Below are 19,136 nucleotides of genomic sequence, written 5' to 3' on the forward strand. Positions count from 1 at the left end.
ATTGCATTATATATTACAATGGGATTGAGCACAAGTTATAAAAACCTAATTCGCCCTCTCCCTCATTAGATGGTGTGGTATTAGCTAAACAGGTAAATAAAAGTAATATCAGTCTAACGTTGTTATATTTAAGACATTTATTTAGAAATGGACAGTAAGGTTTTTTTCTTTTTCCATAATGCCTTTGTTTTTGTATTCAATCTGTTGTCGGTTAACCTATAATGAATATTGTGATGAAGATGAATTTCGTTTATATCCGTTTTGTTTCTTTGACTTGTTTTATTCAATGGAGGAGCCTTGGCTGCTAGTCAGGAGTGTGGTAACATTGCCGAAATTGCTCTACAGTTTGCAAAATCTAGAATTTTGTGTGGATAACTAGTTGTCAAAGGTTTTGTTTATCTGTTTGGGCATTTGTTTTACCCAAGACTTGCAAGACGGGTTATATCTATTAAACAAGGTTTTTTTACGTCAATTGAAGTTTGAACGTACACGCAGTTGAGGAGAAGGTAGAGATACACTGACGGAGCAGGACGAAATGAACGGGAGTTCGACGTACTGAATGTTGTGGTTTGGAATCCTACATGTTGATTTTTGGTCAGTGATAGACCTTCGCGTCTTGGACATGAAACCGATTTTTGGTGTGTAAGGTACTAAACATTTAAGCCCAACTTTCAACTAAACCATATTAAATAATTTTTTTTAATTGCGTTATTGATAACAGAGAATACATTTTACAGCTTGCATTTGTGAAATAACAGATAACGTCATTGATCGTAATGATTTCAATTCATTTGGTTTATTCAGGTATATATATATTGTTATAGTTATGCTTTAACTGGTTTTAAAGTAGTAATCTGTTTAAAAAATGACTTTTAAAAGCACTCGCTATGCTCGGCTATTTTATAAATGTACTGAACCCCTTTCAAAGAATAGCCCAGTAAAAAAAAAACCCAAACTTAAAAGTCATCATTAGTTTTAATTTTTAGTTTATAGTAGTTTATAGGTAAACAAATCATATCTTAAAATTTTAGGTAGATCTGAATGTTAATTTGCTGATCACCGAATTTTTCAAATGTATTAAAATTCAAATCTTATTCATCGACAGTTTTTTTTTCATTTTTAACTAAATGTCACTTTTTGTTAGTGACACTGTGTTGGTGAAATGTTTTGATAACACGTTGTTATCATTCGATATTCTATAATTATCAATTTGTTATATGTTATTTTTTTTTTTTTTTGTTTTGTTAACTTTAATAGTTATCGTTTTCTCAATGATCTTAACAAAATTACCAAAAAAAAAAAAAAAAAAAAAAAAAAAAAAAAAAAGAAAGAAAGAAAGAAATTAAAACAAAAACTTCATCCCAAGCATGTTATAATTTCAAGACAAAAATGTGAAAGATGTAATACCTCTAGAGTATTTGTTAATTGTGTACAATTAACACTTAAAAATATAATTGGCATTGTTTTTTCAACATGGTGAACATAATGAACAAACTATAGTGTTTATCTGCCAAGGATATACAGGTTTGCCCTGATGATAAAGTTATTGTAGTTTTTGTGACAATACAAAAAATATGTATCCTCGCCGTTCCTGATGTTAGCACCAGAGGGTTTTTTTTCTGCAATTACGCATGCTTAAAACTTTAAAAAATTCTTATCATTTTCTTATCTACCTAATAGGTATGTCGGGCATCTCAGTAATTATATATAATTTACTGCCACACGTCACATATATCAGCGCGGGGAACTTCGAAATGTCACAAAACATAGATTGTTTCTGTAATTGGCTAATTCTGCAAAGCACACCAAGATCGAGAAAGATGCCAAAATTTGTAATGGAAGGAGTAAAATAATTTATTACTGAGTTTTCTTAAAAGATCATGGTATTGATAAAAAACAAATGTGAACTACATTGTCTTTGTAAACGTCTATTAAGGTCATCCATATTTTATTTGATTAAACTGTTTTGTATGCAGAAAGTTGATAACTTTTGTTGTTTAATGGGAACATTTCTTTCTTTAAAATTTTCATTTACAACGACATCTATACCTTTAAGAACTCAACAACTTATCGGTTACATGTTAGAAAATATTCGATTACAATCGATTTAGGACAAAAATTAGTGAACACGATTAATTATTAATTGCACAGAATTCCTTCCATATAATAGTTTATTGTTTGATGGAATTTTGAAGCAACGGTACCCGTGCGTGTTTCAAACAATTGCAATATGAAATGCCATCACATTTATAACTTGGATCTGTTGAACAAGGATGGCATGCGTTAACCACTGTCATTTCTGATAATGAATTTCAAGTTAGGTGGAAACTAAATGATTGCAGATCTGATAAAATGAAGAACAAGAGCAATATGACACTTTTTGAACATTGTTCGAAAGAAAGAAAGAAAGAAAGAAAGAAAGAAAGAAAGAAAGCGTGTGTGTGTACATTGTACCGTGCTTGCTGTTTAGATAAGGGGAAATGGGCGTGTCTTATACACCAATTGACGTTCGATACAAAGTTAAGGTCAATATAAAGTTTAGAATATTCCATTTAAGCGAAAACTTTTACAACTTCAATGTGCTTCATTGTATCATTTTGAGATGACTTCTAAAATGTGAACTTAATAATCGCCATCATTACTTTAAGAAATGAAGATAATAATTTTTCTATTGATCGACGTATCAAAGAAAAAATTGACCGGAAAACTTCATCAATGCGAGTTTTCCGGTCAATTTTTTCTTTGATACGTCGATCAATAGAAAAATTATTATCTTCGTTTCTTATCATTTGATAAAACATTTTCAAATAAAAAAAAATGTGAAGTGTTATTGATCAAAAAGGTAAAAAATGTAAATGAAGCGTATGAATACAAAACAACAACAGTAACAATATTCAAAATGGATGCGCCTTCAGCTGATGCAGAGCTATTGAGCTGAATTAAAGGATTAAACACAAATAGTGAGTTAAAATCTGAACCAGCTGAATTGAAAACGAAAGGAAAATACATGTGATAGCTTGTGATATTATTCACTATGCAGAAAAACTCGTAATAAAAGCGAGATCGCTGGAATATGCAACTGGACATAACTATCCAAGGAAAGGCGATCGTGGATGAAAATAGATTATATGTCGACAGAGAATAGTATGTATAAGCGACTTTGGTAAACGTTGTGGTAACTAGATAGCCAGTGATGTACTTAAAGGTATATCTGTCGCTTGGAATGCGCCGAAGGAGTTGATGCATTACTCATAGCTTTTCTTTACGACGCTTATTCTGATGACCGATGATGTACGTGTGTAAATTTAAAAATCTTCGTTACCAAATTTGAACAGCAGTGTTACCGTGAAAGTTTACAGGCCTATATGTTCGTTATAATATTCCTGGAATAGGAACAGCCAGCCTCGCTGTAAATGTTGATTGATCTCAAGCAGACGAAATCGTGAGAAGACGCTTAATTTTCTATTTCGTGAATCAAATAATGTTTGTTTTTTTTTTAAGGTTAAACTTTCAAGTTTTTATATTCACAAGGTTGCATTTTGTTTGCTGACAATAAAACAGACACAACTTTACATTCTGTTGAAAGTGTTTATCTTGGAAATTCCCGTTCTATAAATAGTGTTAGATCAGAACAGTTGAGAAAAGTAGATCCGGCTAAAATTTTTATTGATGCAGGTATCAAGGAAATTTTTCGACAAATCAGAAGCGCCGATATCTCATCAAACGAATAAATATTAAATGATATTAGGGTCCAAAGCCTTTTTAAATTTTTCTGACGGATATCAGGGATATTTAATAGGACTCCCCCGGCGTTTCGCGTTTTTTTTAATCTTTGTGCAAAACTTCAACGAACGAAAATATATAAATAAACAGATTAAGTGTTGTTTTTAAAAAAAATTGTTTTTTTTAATAAATGAAAAGCATAGCTATTGCAATGCTAGTGCTATTAAGTCTAACAATGTATATTGTGAGGGCCGAACTGATACTGGTTCTGCTTCTTCTACAAATAGCGAATGTTAGACGAAGTATATGGATGTTATTTTAAACAAGTAATAATAGTTATCCTAAAAGCGTGAATGACTAAACAAAATCATTTCATTGGAAGCATATATTATATACAGTAAAACACGGTTATAGCGAACATGCTTATAATGAATTGACGCTTACAGCGAAGTGAATTTCATTCCCCAAGTCTCCATATCATGTTGTAAACTTGACGGATATAACGAATTACGCTTATAACGAAGGTAAATTGGCCGTCCCTGGGACTTCGTTATAAGCGTGTTTTACTGTAATTATCTTAGCTGCATAAAAGTAGCTTTTGTCTAAAAAAAAATTCAGATTGACTACCATCCGAATTTTTCCAGACCGGGGCTAGAGACTAACATTAGAGAGGTTTAGCAGACAAACGTGTATGTGCACTTGTACGTGAAGGTTACAAGTGAGAACTACGCGTACCAGCTCACATTACTTTTCCTGTTTAGCAGTTGTAACATGTACCTGTACTTGTATAAATGATTTCTTGTAATTCTAGTAATCCTCTCCTACTGAGCTGAGAATTTTAGTCACAGTCGAAAATTGAGAATTCTGCATGTGTTAATTTTATTATACATCATTGTTTATATATGTATATTTTTATTTATCACAGATGAATAAAATAACAGAGCAATTGCATGTTTTTAAGGTAGAGATACGTGTATTAAAACTCCAAACCAATATAAGATTTTAATGAAAATTTATGTTTGTAGATATCAGTATTCGCATTAAATATTCGGGCTTAAGAAACCCCCCCACATATTTGTTTAAATGAATAGCCAACAGGGAAACAGAAGCGCGACCTTACGGGTACTTTGCAATTTACACGTATGTTCATTCGGGTATATACGTGTAGAAATTCGTCATTACATAATCTGATGACATAATGCACATATTTTTCTTTTTTCACGTACGCGTACGCCTACACGTTGCTTTGCTAAACCTCTCTTCTCTCTTTAATAAAACATTTTAAAATGTGCCGCTGTTCATATATTCATTAAAACGACGTGCAGAGTAGTCAAGTAGTAAAAAATCGATTGACATAGGATTTATAACGTCCATTATATTTTTTTCATTAAAATTATTTCAATACTTCAAGCTTGTCGGTAAAATGAAAACAGTTTGACATGTTATATTGCATCTATAAAGGTACCACAGAGTCTGCGTCATCTGTTTCATATTTGGATATTTTACTGGGCATGGACATTGATGGTAATCTAACAACAAAACTATATGATACGCGCGATGACTTCAATTTTTCTATAGTAAACTTTCCTTATTTATGTAGTAAAATGCCTTCATCGTCTGCATATGAGGTTTTTGTCTCTCAGTTAATTCGATACGCAAGGGCATGCTCTTCGTATGAAAAATTTCTAAGACAAACATGTTGATATAACCGGACTATCAACAGTCTCATTTGAAGTCAGCCTTTCGTTAGTTCTATAGTCGATACAACGACCTTATAAACAAATACAATCTTCCACTGGGTCGCATGCTGACTGACGTTTTTCATTCAAGACCATAATCAATTACCTAATCGTCTACGACCTTTTACGTTTTTTTCTAAATGCGACAACTAGCACACGGCGGAACTGACCGGTCAGCAGAGGAAGCTCACTTCTCCTAGGCACCTGATCCTACCTCTATCTTTTTAGAGTTCCGTGTTGCTCTGCTTTGAATTTGTATTTCGTTTTATGGATTTTTTAGATAGTTGACAGTATGTTGTTGTCAGTTTTCATACAGATAACAATATTCAAGGTCTTTCCGTCATTTTCAATTAAAGGATTCTCAAAACAAAAAAACAAATGCAAAGTAAACTGCACGCATGGTACATGTATGCTCCAGTGTATTCACATTGTATTGTGTCTCAAACATTCCTATTTTGGACTCGTCTAGTATAACTGCGTAAAAATTAATGAATGAGATATTCTGGCATGAAGTCTTGTTTTACCGTTTGTATAAATTAAAGGACTATGTGCAGTATTATGCATTTTCTGACCTCAAAATCAAAGTTTTAGAAAGAGCTAAAAAAACAAGGTGAAAGACAGTTAAAATTATATTGGAAATAAAGGTGTAAAAGGTTATCACCACAATGAGGTCATAATGTCAAAATGTAGAAATGACGTCATGAAGATTGTATTATTTTTATAAATTGATGTTTTGTAGCGAAATATGGGTGTTTTCCGATGGTATTTCGACTTGGAAACATCGAGCATACCATTTTTTTTTAAAATAATGTGTATAACTATCTTAAGAAAAACATATATTAAAAATCTGCGCTCTATATTTCCGAATGCAAAATATAAAGCAAAAATGAGATTATTTTCATTTGTTTGCAAATTTGCGGGAATTAGGTCATTTAGGTGACGTCATTGATAAACAGCGAATGAGCAATGGTGACTAAAATCAACATTAAAGTTATGGGCATCCTCTTTACAATGATTTTTGAAGATTTGATACAATACTATTTAAAAATTGGTTGAAATCGGGGGCAAATATTTGACGATGCCGCACATACTCCTTTCCATGGGTTAAAATGGATTCTCATGGGGGTGGGGAAGGTATGAAATCAATTTAATCGTTCAAAGTTTTGAATTTGTTAACAACGATACATAAAGATCGAATGTTTTAGAAACGATTTAAAAAATTATACATACAGGCTTTTTTAATAGGTTGAATTGTGAGCGTGTACATTTAGTAAGACGGGCATCCTTTCACATATTTAAGACGAATAAAATCGTCCAGCAAATGGAGAAAACTTGGCTTTTGAAACAAAACTCACTGGCATTTATTTTCATCCTGTTAACTTTCCAGACTGTATATAATACTAAACGTATGATTTTATTTATTAATAATAATTCAACATCAATTATTCAATTATTAATTAACATTGTAAATTCTACATCACTAGTACACAATCTTTTGCAATAACATCACCGCCCCCCCCCCCCCATTATACATATTTGTTTTTACTAAGGATTACAAATGTGCTCTCATGTGGCAAAAGACAAGCTTGAGCTCAAAGTTAGCTATTAGTTACTAAAATAATATCTTTGGAAATGTATTTGTATTTCTACTTTAGTAACTTTGTAATTAGTGACTAATAATTATGAAAACCATAGATTAGTGCATGATCTGCGCATAAGAACTGCTTGATACAATGTTTTTATTCTTTCCAACATGCTTTTGGTCTATGATAATAAGAAAAACTGCTTGACTTCATATGCGAATTTACTCATTTTTTATTCCCCTATTCACTAAACAAAACATACTAACAAACAAAATTGATCCCGATAAATATAACAATCAAAAATAAACATACAAAACAAACTACACATTCATTCTACACCCACAATATTGCCTTTTCGATCATTGTCATAGATTCCTAATTTTACTTTTATCTTGATTAGAATAATTTTATTAACGGTATTTAGTAAATTTTCTCAATTAGGGCTGCAACTTCATTAATTGCATGATTACATGTACACCAGACTTATGCCCATTTAGTCTTGCCAGCAAACATGAGGTATGTGTTGTTTGAGCATTTTGAGGGAGAGAGAGAATGAGAGAGAGAGAGAGAGAGAGAGAGAGAGAGAGAGAGATTTTCTGTCCTTTTTACATTGATATCATAGCATCGATAACCCAGTTTGTGTACAAAATCTAATACATTACATGTATGAGAAGAATATATTTAAAATAAAATACATCCAAAAGAAGGATTTTGTATCAGGTAATTGCTGGTATGACAAAGAACCCCTTGCTAAACCATCTTTTCATTCGATCATAAAGAAAGTTTTTTTTTTCCTTAAATTTCATTGAATTAAATTTCTCTTTATTACAACGGCGTATAAGTGCCAATTGTCAGAACGATTTAGAAAATTATTTAAACGATTAAGAAATCGTTTGAACGATCTAGAAATTTGTTCGTACGATTTCAAAAATCTAAAAAAAATCATTTGTGCGTCAATCGTTTGTACCATTTAGAAAATCGTTTGAACGATTGTCAAATTCGTTTGTACAATAAACAAAAGTTTGTACAATTTAGAAATTCGTTTTTACAATTAAGAAAATCGTTTATTATAACGGTATTTTAAATTCGTTCGTACAATTTAGAAAAAAATCGTTTGTATAATTTAGAAAATCTTTTGTACGATTTTTAAAATCGTTTGTACGATGTAGAAAGCCGTTTGTACGGTTTAGATCGTACGAACGATTTTTTATAGTGTACAAACGAATTTAAAAAATCGCTCAAATCGTTTAATCGATTTAATTTTTTTTTTTAAATTAAAAACATTATTATAGCAAAAAAACATAAGATCTCTGATTTAGATCTTATCAAGTGATGCTGCTTTAAAAATAATCAAAGTGGTAGCGATATGTTTTCACATTTCTGAGCATGTATCGTTAAAGGTAAATATTTGCTGTTTTTATGGCATTTTTGTGATGTGGAAAATTACACCCAAAATTTTCAGCATGACAAGATTTATAAAAAGGGGTTTTTACAAAATGTCTTTATAAGTATTAACGAGGTACCAGCCATAATTGTAAATGATTAACGGCGATTTACCTGTGCATATTCATAAACGATTGACATATAAGGTTGATGTGCGCGGGAATAGTAATTCAGAAAAGCAGCAAGAACAAGTCAACATGGCAGGTTTGTTTACATTTGTTTTAATTGATATAAACAACTGCAGGTGTTTGTGTTGTAAAAAGAAAAATATCAGAAATTGTCATCCGCATTTCATGATGATGGCTTCGTATCGGTGTTAATGACAATGGATGATAGCTCTTTTTGCAAATTACCAATTATTTTCATACCTTTAACAACATATGATTATAAAATAGAACGTAAAAATTACCCCTCTCGAGGCCTCGACTGAAATCATACAATTTTTTTTTACAGATTTTAGGTATTCAGATGATAGCAATACAGGTTTTATTATATTCAGACAATCAATACTGTACCATACTTTTGAGCTTCTTTTCCTTTATAATCTCATTAAACATAGAAAACACACAATCTAAATTAGACCTTTCATCTCGCTGTCTGTTATGTATGGTTACCGCTCGTGAGCGGTAACCATACAAAACAGAGAGCTAGATGAAAGGTCTAATTTTAATTAGATTGAAAAAACACACATACCGCTGTGTGACTCATCTGTCTAGCAAGAAGCCGACAGGCTCATACTTAAATATGAAGATTAATTCATTTCTAACACATGTCCACCGCTCAAATTCGTCTCAATATAGGTTCTCATTTTCCAAAGTTTTCTGTCAAACTGTTTCTTTTGTTTTTCTTTTCTCTCAAAACGCGAATCTGCTGCCAACGGGCCGACAACTTTTTGGCGTCGACATCTTGTGTACGTTCTAAAATTAGCTCTTCATACAACGTGCTAATGAATACTTTAAAAAAAACAGCGATTTCTGACCAACCCAGTCAGAAAAAAAATAATTTGTATTTATATTTGGTAGTTTTATGTGCGTTTGATATAAACTGCAGAAAGTTAAAAACTTTATTTTTGTAGTTAATGGAAAAAAACACGCAAACATTTCTTACTTTTAAAATTTTGATTTAAAATGGCATATATACACGTACCATTAAAGAGATTACAAGAGAAAAATAATCGATACAAATTTTATAATTTGTATTTGTTACAGACGATCCCCGAAAAATTGATAAAAAATGACTAAGCCCTAAAAGACAATTGTCCTATAGCCAAGATATTTTCATCCAATTTAAGACTAAAAATACATGTTTTAGCCAAATAAGGCTTTATGCATTATTAGAACTATAATAACACAATATATCGATAGAATATCAATAAATTTTAATGTATATGACTCGATGGTGTTGTATTTTACAAAGAATTCTACATGAAACAACTCTCATGTATATCGAATGCATTTGCAATTGTCTCTTAAACTAAGGCTCCATACATTTTACAGTCTAACATGACCATGTATCAATTGTGTATTACGTCACAAATATGATGCAGTTGCGACGGACGGCCTTGTCGTTGCTTTGCAACAAGCTCGTATCTAGTTGTCACTTACTATCTTGGACATCTCCTTAGAGTTTTTGAAGAGTTTAAGTTTAACCCCTAATTTTCGGGCCTAAAATCTCAAATGCGCATTATACACCAGTGCCTAACATGCTTTTCTCATGTCACTTGCGCGAATAAGATTTTAACTTTACGTTATTTAAACGAAAATGATGTTAATGCATGATTGCATGTTCATTACTCATAAACTTTTTTTTAAAATCCGGATTAACTTTTTTATGATAAATTAATCGATTATCCGTCAAACTAAAAACATCGTAAAAAACTTACACAAAAATCGTAAAATCTTAGACAAGTGGAGGGAATTAAAGACATTTATTATCGAGGGTAATCGTGTTGAAAAATCCAGACATGTATACCTGTAAATCCGAACATGCAATCATGTTGGTGTATGAGCATTAGTATGAATGAATGTAATTTTGATCGTATAACCTATTAAAATCAGTTATAAACCCTTGAGAGATGACCCCGCAGTCCTTCAATCTAATTTTTCCTACAGATCCTTAACTGCAGCTGTAAAATGCTGTTTATTGTTTACATTTAACCTGTCACAATATTACATACTTTTTAAATGCAGTGTCTGCATTAGTATTCCGTTTTCTGAATTATCACGGCTATCATGTTACAAATCGACAAATGTAAATATCTACAAGTTTGTCGAATTTGGACCTGAGTATATAAGGAAATAAAACAGTGACGTAACCGATAGCTACAGGTAAAGGCATGTCGTAATCGCTGCAATAGGGATGAAATAAATGAAAGAAAATTAGGTAGGCCTATAGTTATATTATCTCTGGCTAACAACAATTCTTAGAAAGAATTACTTTTCGGAAAAAATAAATTATAAGATTGGTGTACATTTTATCAAGAGTGAAGAATCTGATCGGCTTCAGATATCTTCTTAAAACTGGAAAAAAATGACATATAATGACTTTGTTTGAATATGCATGTAGGCTATACAGATATACACACATTTTATAAAAATACAAGCGACAAATTGTTAAAGTATTGGGCTCGGATGAATTAAGAAAATATTATCTCTACCACAAAGTTAGGACTAGAATACCCCCACCCCACCCTCCCCTGCGAAAATTACACGGGGTCGGCCAGCTGGTCAATTAAATAGCTGAGTTGCAAAAACTATCGATTAAAAAAAACATATGATATGAGACATAAGAAGCGACACCCCCCTTTTAAAATAAAAAAAAAATTCCAAAGATAAGGTGAAATTAAAATGTACAAAATTATTTTTTAAAAAGTTTCATTTTGCATTGTCGGAAATATATAGGGAAAAAGCCTATCAAGCAGGTAAAAATTGGCATTTTTTAATTTCAAGCAAATATTACGGGATATGAGTATGAAGTCCTGAATGTCGATTCAATACAAACTTACGTTGTGAAGTTGGTTGATAAAAAATTTTCTGGAGAGCTATTATGATACAGCTTTACGGCCACGTGTGAACATGTACTGTTTACCATAAAATAGCTATTTGATTTTGTAAAATTATCGTCAATATAGTATATATTTTGAAATATTTCAGGCTTAAAACTCTACCAGTTCATATACGATCAAATTCATCTGACCCACACCGTTCCCGTCTTTCAAAAATCCAATTTCTGAAGAAAAAACATAATTACAAAAACATAAACATACTAGTATACTCTTATTTTTTTTTTTGAAACCTTTTATTTTTTAACAAAACTTGATGCTTTAATTTATAAATTTAAAACTTTTTTATTCTTTAACAGCTTTAGAATGTTTTATTATTTATCTTTCACTTGCACAACAAAATCATTTTGATATTTAAAAAGTATAAATACTTTTTAAGTAACATACATTTCTCCGCGAAAATTACCAAACTTTGCAGGTCGTTTATTCTAACTTATTGAGAAAAAACCAAAACCAACCAACCAACCAACCAAACAAACAAACAAAAAACAAAAGAGAGAGAGAGAGAGAGAGAGAGAGAGAGAGAGAGAGAGAGAGAAAGATGTCAATGTGGCAGCCAACCGTGTCTTCTTTTGAGGAACAGTATCCATAAAGCATTTGTCAATCCTGAATTGATAAATACTACCTATCCATGGGGTTTTCTATATACATTTTTTTCCTTCATAAATTATCGGAAATCAAAATTTTAGCAATTCGTATACCTCTGATATATGTATAATTGATCTGGGAAAAAAACTTTCCATCTTAAAGAGACAGTACAGCTGAAAACACATGTGTGAATAACTTCAGATTTACCTATTGCATCGTTAGGGAATAAGAAATAACGTTAATTGTAATAGTTGAAATACATGAAAATCCCTTTCACATATCTAATTAACGTAATTATGAGCTTCCGGAAATTCAAGGGCCGTACATACCGGAATAATCTTATATCGTTTATTTGTACCACGTGGACTTTGATTGACAGTAATTGGCACGTGCTGAAAACTACAAGATCTTCGTCCCACTATTGTCATCATGGAAAACGAGGTTAAAGAGATTCTCTAAATAAAACACATCCTTACTTACTCGATGATTTATAAATGGTTTACCAATTTAGGTTCATTTTAAAATGAATAGACATAAATATGTCAAATAACCCCTCTAGGGGCCTCATTTATAAAAATAGATTTAGGTTGTAGCAACTCCTATGAAAAACACGAGAAATACATTCTTACAAAATAATAAATGTTTGTTTAACAAACTTTGAACAGTTATTTCCTATGAGAAGTAGAAAAGACATATTTTTATCAGCAAACCTGTCCAGGAGATTCTTCGCGAGCCCTGCATGTGTTTTGTTTACAGTAAATACGCAAGCGTAATAGTATAGAAGACTATAGAAGGCTAAGGGTCCAAGTAGCATAGTGGAAAATGCACCCGCATTTCACCGCTGCGATCTGAATTCGATCCCCGTGGTCGACAGTGGTTGTATGTGATAGGGTATGGCGGTCGCCCGCTTGGACACGTGGGTTCTCTCCGGGTACTCCGGCTTCTTCCCACACCAATGACCCCCTCGCGCTAACACCCGTGCCAACGAGAGATATTAATATAAGTTGTAGAACTTGCTTATCAATTGTTGTAAAATAAATAAAGTTCAGGTTCATAGAAGGCTGAACCCCGAACACGTTGCGATGTATTTATGTGATAGGTTATTCGTAATTATTAATTTTAATGAAATAATTAGAATTATTGCATGGAGAACTTTGTAATTTTCTGAAAGTTTATACATTCATGAGTAGTACAAAAATACCGATTCCGATCGGAAAATTTTCTCAAGTCGGTTTTTCGATAAGATGCGCCGTACTGTCTCTTTAAAAACTGTGCGAGAAGATATCGGTACATTAAGGTACCTTTTTGGCAGCCACTCAACAGCCCGTCATTTTCACTATTTTAATAATCGGAAAACCCGGTTAAAAATTCTCTCTCAAAATTCTTAGAATTCAGAATCAATAGAGTTACATGTACATGGGACCTCAGGGCGGTTTCCGAACCCCATGCCGCTCAAAATATACATTGTATTTAATATCCACTTACGAAATTTCTTTATCCGTCTCATTTCTAGAAAAAAGTACGCATTAACTTATATTCCAGTTTAAATTACATTTCAAATTATTTCAAAGTAATAAGATATGAGGCATTTCTTTTTAATCGTTACCGTATAATACAACGAGAATTGTATTTCAGAAATTAGCGCATTCGTCACATCAGCAACGATTTTTATAAACATGAACCTCTTCCTGTCTGGTCCAGTTTCAATCCTACCTTTTTTTTTTTAAAATAATACCGGTGTTTTCCATACAAAAAGTGTCGTTCATTAAAAGATTATTGCAACAGTTCAGCTGAATATTATGTATGTTTATTGTTCGTCCATTTCGGTGATTACGACATGCCTTTTCCCTCAGCAAGGCAGTTGCCATATAAGGTCATGTCAAAATTCGACAAACTTGTAGACTTTACATTTGTCAATTTGTATCATGTCAGATGTGCTATTGCCGAACCTGAAAATAAAAATGCAGAAACTACGGATTGAAAGTGTGCAAAGTTGAAAGTTTAATTAAATAATGACAAGAATAGAATTCCAGGGTCCCCCGCCGGTCAAGCAGTATACTAGTATCGAGTCTATCGACCAAGGCTGATTTAGGAACTTGACCAAGGTATTAGAGGTATAAACATTTGGTATAAATTTAATGAAAATCCGTCAAAATTTGTAGGCATGAGAGCGCTTACAAGGTCAATTTTTCGATAAAACGGAGTCATGATTGTGGTCAAAGTCCCATAACGCCAACAAAAAGTATCGACTAACGCTGATTTTCGAACTTGACCAAGGTAATAGTGGTATAAACATTTGGTATAAATTTAATGAAAATCCGTCAAAATTTGTAGGCATGAGAGCGCTTACAAGGTCAATTTTTGGATAAAACGGAGTCATTACTGCAGTCAAAGTCCCATAACTCCAACAAAAAGGATTGACCAATGCTGATTTTCGAACTTGACCAAGGTTATAGTGGTATTAACATTTGGTATAAATATAATGAAAATCCGTCAAAATTTGTAGGCATGAGAGCGCTTACAAAAAAGTGTGACGGACGGACGCATGGACACACGGACGCACAGACACACGGACCCACGGACACACGGACCCACGGACACACGGACGGACGGACGCCCGGCATTTCTATGTCCCCGCTCCGCGTTGCGGCGGGGGACAAAAAACAATAAAGCTGCAAAATATGCATCACGCGAAGGAACTGAGTGAATTATGCCCGAGTTTTATACGTTAGACGATCAGAATTACACATATTCATAATCAGGCTCATAACCAACACGACTGTATATTCGGATTTACAAGTTTACATATATCTGGAATTTTGAACACGATTACCCTCTATAATTTACAGAATATACTGTGACGTTGTTATATTTACAACTTTTATTAGATAACAGGTAGTTGTTATTTTCAATTATTATCAAAATGGCATTGTTTCTCTGTTCAATATGTTGTATATAAAAAGTGTATGGTCACAATTTTGGTAAAAAAGGTCATTTTTCCGATTTTAATGTTTACAATGCGAGTCACAGAGCTTACAATTGTTTGCAATGTAAACGAAGCTTTTGTTTACATTTTGAATTTTGAAGTAAAAAATCCAGTTTTAGAACTAAAATGAATTTATAGAACGAAAGAAACTATTTATTAATGCTTAAATGTTTGAGAAAATAAACGAATCAGCTTTTAGAAGAAACTTTACTGGTATATTGAACCTATGTGAACAAAAACATGACACGAGCTTTGTTTACATTAAAAAGAATTTTGAAATCTGTATCTTACATCGAAGACTGACACTCAAATTTTGGTGGACTATTAGAAATGCATTACCTAAGCATGGTAAACAATGAAAATACAAATATTTAAATTGTCCAAAATCATGGCAATGCCCTTGTAAGGGTAAATACATGTAACGCGTTAAGAAAAAAATAAACTTCTAAATGCTTGCACCAGAGCAACTGCTTACACTTTGATATTTCAACACATGTGAGATGAAGTCCATAAGTTAAAGTTGAATTTTAACTGATAAAGAATTATTGTGAAATTAATTTAAATCATACTTTCATTTTAGATAAACATGCTCAAAAATGATAGTAAGGTAGTGGCCATGATTTGGCGGATCCAAATCAAGGGTACACATGTAGCTTGCATCAAAATATGTACTTATTACGTCGCGAGTGAATTTATTACTGGGACCTTATTTAGAGTATACATAGAAGTAAAGATCTGACAAATTTGGAATAAAGAAAACTAGCCAATTCGTTTCATAAACGCACAATTTAATTTTTAAATGGATATAACTTTCCAAAATTAGGTTACCAAGAAGGTGGATTGACTAATTCACGTGAATGCGTAAAGTTTAAAACAATTCATCATGCATCGCGGGCAGATAACTCTTCATCAATTTTTCTGTAATCACCTGAACAAGTAATAAAAGTGATACCAGTGTAACGTTGTTATATTTATTGCTTTTATTTGGTAAAATTTACATTTTCAAGTGTCTTTGTGAGAACATGACGACTCAATTTTGAAGCCTACAGCCCAACAATTTCATAAAAAATGAGCGACACGAAATGGGTGTGTCTTATAGCATAACCGTAAAATGGTATTGGCTGCGCCGCGTAGTAATACCTATCATGAAAAAATAGTGATTTGGAAATGTTGTTTAAACAGTACAAATTGGGAATAATATATATAAAGTAATAAGGAACCATTCTTTGCATATTATGAGGTGATAATTTCGGTCAGAGCGTAGTAAAATCTATCATAAAACCCTTTGGTCTTAATTGAATTTGACCATGCTCCGACCAAAATTATCACATCATTATACCCTAAGAATGATTCCTTATTAGTATTCCTTAAATAGGCATTTTTTTTCATAATACCTTTGGTTTTAATTAATATTTTTTTTGGTTCACCTGTAACAAATATTGCTAAAAAATAGATCTATTAATATTAGTAAACAAATCATACCGGAAAATTTTAGGTAGATCTAAAGGTTAATTATGCCGACACCAGTGAGCCTTCTAAAAAGTTTTGAAAATAGCTTATATCTTATTAATAACTCATCGACAGTTTTATATAATTAACAATTTAGAGTTACATTTTGCGTGGTGAAATTATTTTGATATTTTACAGCGTATTTTCAGAACTATTAACATTATAATTAATATCATCATTTAATATTTCATTACTATTATTTTTTTTAAAAATGATTTTGTTTGATATTTTTTTATTTTACTGGTTATCATTTTCTAAAATACATCAGCAAAAGTAAAAACTAAAAACTAAAATACAAGCACATAACTTTAAGACAAAATAAAAAAAAAAAATATTTCTAAAGCATTTGCAATTCTTTTCCATTTCAATTTAATTATAACAGGTATTCTTTTGTGTATATAGGAAACAAAATAAACAAACTATAAAATTCTCATCTACCAGAGATATACAGGTTTGCCTTTATGTAATAGTTCTGGTAGTTTTCATGACGTGATCAATAATATGTATGATAGCCATCCATGATGCTACCGCCAAAGATGGTAGCATCAAAGGTTTTGGTTTTTTTCTCTCTTTTTTCTGGAATCACGCATATTACGCATGCTTAAAAATTAAAGAAGGAATTTAGAATATTCTCGTACTTCACCTAACTCGTATACAGGTCGGACTTTTCAGTAATTTATCACCGCAGGTTACATATAGCGCAGAAAAACCTTATTACATCACAGAACAGAGATTGTTTCTCTGATTGGCTAATTCTGTAAAGACGGCTAAGATTGTCTAATTCGGAATGATGATAAACAAACATGATCTGGAGTCTGCTTTGAAATGCCAATCAGGTTATCTAAATTTAACCGATGGATATGCTAGCAGACAATTCACTGCAATATCTATGCTTGCTTTGTGTTTTAATGCTCTTTAGATGGGAACTGAATGGTCTGTTTTAGATATTCAGAAATTTTTAATGGTATTGCTGGATAAGATGAAAAAAAGTTTAATTAAGTTTTACAAATCATCCATGGTGGCATTAATTTTTGCTCATTTTTTTTTCAATGCAAGAATTTGGAACTGTAAATTTAAATTCTAATCTACTATTTAAGAACATTAGGAATTTTGGTTTGAACGACACTGTACACTGCCATTTTCACAAGATTTTTACAAATGTTACAAACATTTTAAAAAACTGAAGAGATGGCTTTTAAAACATTTTTTTCATATGAAAAGGTGGTTTTACATAATACTCGACTCAAGAAGTGAAACCTGCTGCAGTATCATAAAGCAATTAAGTTCTACTACATGTATGTTGATAATCAGTCTGATACTTTGTTATACATTAGTAATTTTCTTTAAGATTAGATTGTTTGCATTAATTTCTGTCAACACGAGAATCAGGAAATTGGATAGGGCTTTACAACAAAGTAATGATCAAGTAAATAAAAGTGATATCAGTGAGATGTTGTTATATTAACGACTTTTATTCGTTCATATGCAGTGAGGGTTTTTTTTCCATAATATATGATAATGATAACCAAAGATACAAACAAATTAAAAACTTACCCGGCAGTGAATGCAGTTCATAGATTTCATTAGATGCTCTTGCATAACCTGAACAAGTAAATAAAAGTGATATCAGTGAGACTTTGTTATATTTACGACTTTTATTCGTTCATATACAATAGGTTTTTTTTCATAATATATATTTTTCCAATTCAATCTGTTGTCAATGAACTATAACAAATATTGCTATGAAGACAAATTACGTTTATAGAAATTTTTATATGTGGCAATGTAAGAAGTTGTTATTTTGTTTTATGTTATGTTGCATAGTTTTTTTTTCGAGAGTGCTCGTATACCGGATATTTAAGCATAACCGGTTTGATCAATGGTAGAGTTGTAGCTGCTTGTCAAGAGTATGTAACGTTTCTGAATTTGTCCTACAGTTTGATATTTTTTGGCGAGTTCCAGATGTTAGTCTGTTAAACTAGTAGCCAGAGATTCTGTAAATCTGCTGAGTATAGGTTCTAGACTTCAGTTGAAGTTTCAAATACAAGTAGGTGAGGAATAAGCCGAGATAAATTAACGAATTAGAACGGGACGTACGGGAGCTCAAAGTAGTGAACTTAAGTGGTTTGGAAGCCTATATTTTAATATTTGGTCTGTATCAAACGTTTGAGTCTGGGACTGGAAAGCGATTTTTGGTGTGTACGATACTATAAATTCAAGCCCAGCTTTCAACTAAATTTTATGAAATAAACTTTATAAGATCACTTGTATAATCACAGTCAATTTATATACTAGTAATTATAGCTGTCAGTTAACAGGTAACAGTGTTAAACATTTGATTTAAATTTCCTTTAAATTCTATATATCGTTATAGATATATTTTAATTTGTGTTTAAAGTAGTAGTCTGTTTGAAAAATTGCAAAAAGAGGGTTCGATTGTTGTGGCCATTTATTAAGTGCATTTAGCTATCCTTTAGAAGAAAAGATTTACATAAAATCATATA

General features: G+C 31.9%; 2 protein-coding genes across 4 annotated transcripts in view; both read right to left on the reverse strand.

The window, feature by feature from the left end:
- Positions 1-19,136, reverse strand: part of LOC105320971 (cyclic GMP-AMP synthase-like receptor) — a 160,893-nt gene that overhangs the window by 59,150 nt on the left and 82,607 nt on the right. The gene's annotated exons all lie outside the window — the stretch shown is intronic.
- Positions 1-19,136, reverse strand: part of LOC105338984 (uncharacterized) — a 90,473-nt gene that overhangs the window by 40,385 nt on the left and 30,952 nt on the right. For 2 of the 3 annotated variants that reach the window (XM_066073248.1, XM_066073246.1), the window contains exon 7: positions 18,187-18,234. The exons of the other annotated variant lie outside the window; for it this stretch is intronic. In XM_066073248.1, the coding sequence (XP_065929320.1) occupies positions 18,187-18,234 (48 nt within the window). The remainder of the gene's footprint in view (positions 1-18,186; positions 18,235-19,136) is intronic. 3 annotated transcript variants of the gene reach the window in all.

Source organism: Magallana gigas, chromosome 10 (assembly GCF_963853765.1).
Source record: "Magallana gigas chromosome 10, xbMagGiga1.1, whole genome shotgun sequence".
Lineage (NCBI taxonomy): Eukaryota > Metazoa > Mollusca > Bivalvia > Ostreida > Ostreidae > Magallana > Magallana gigas.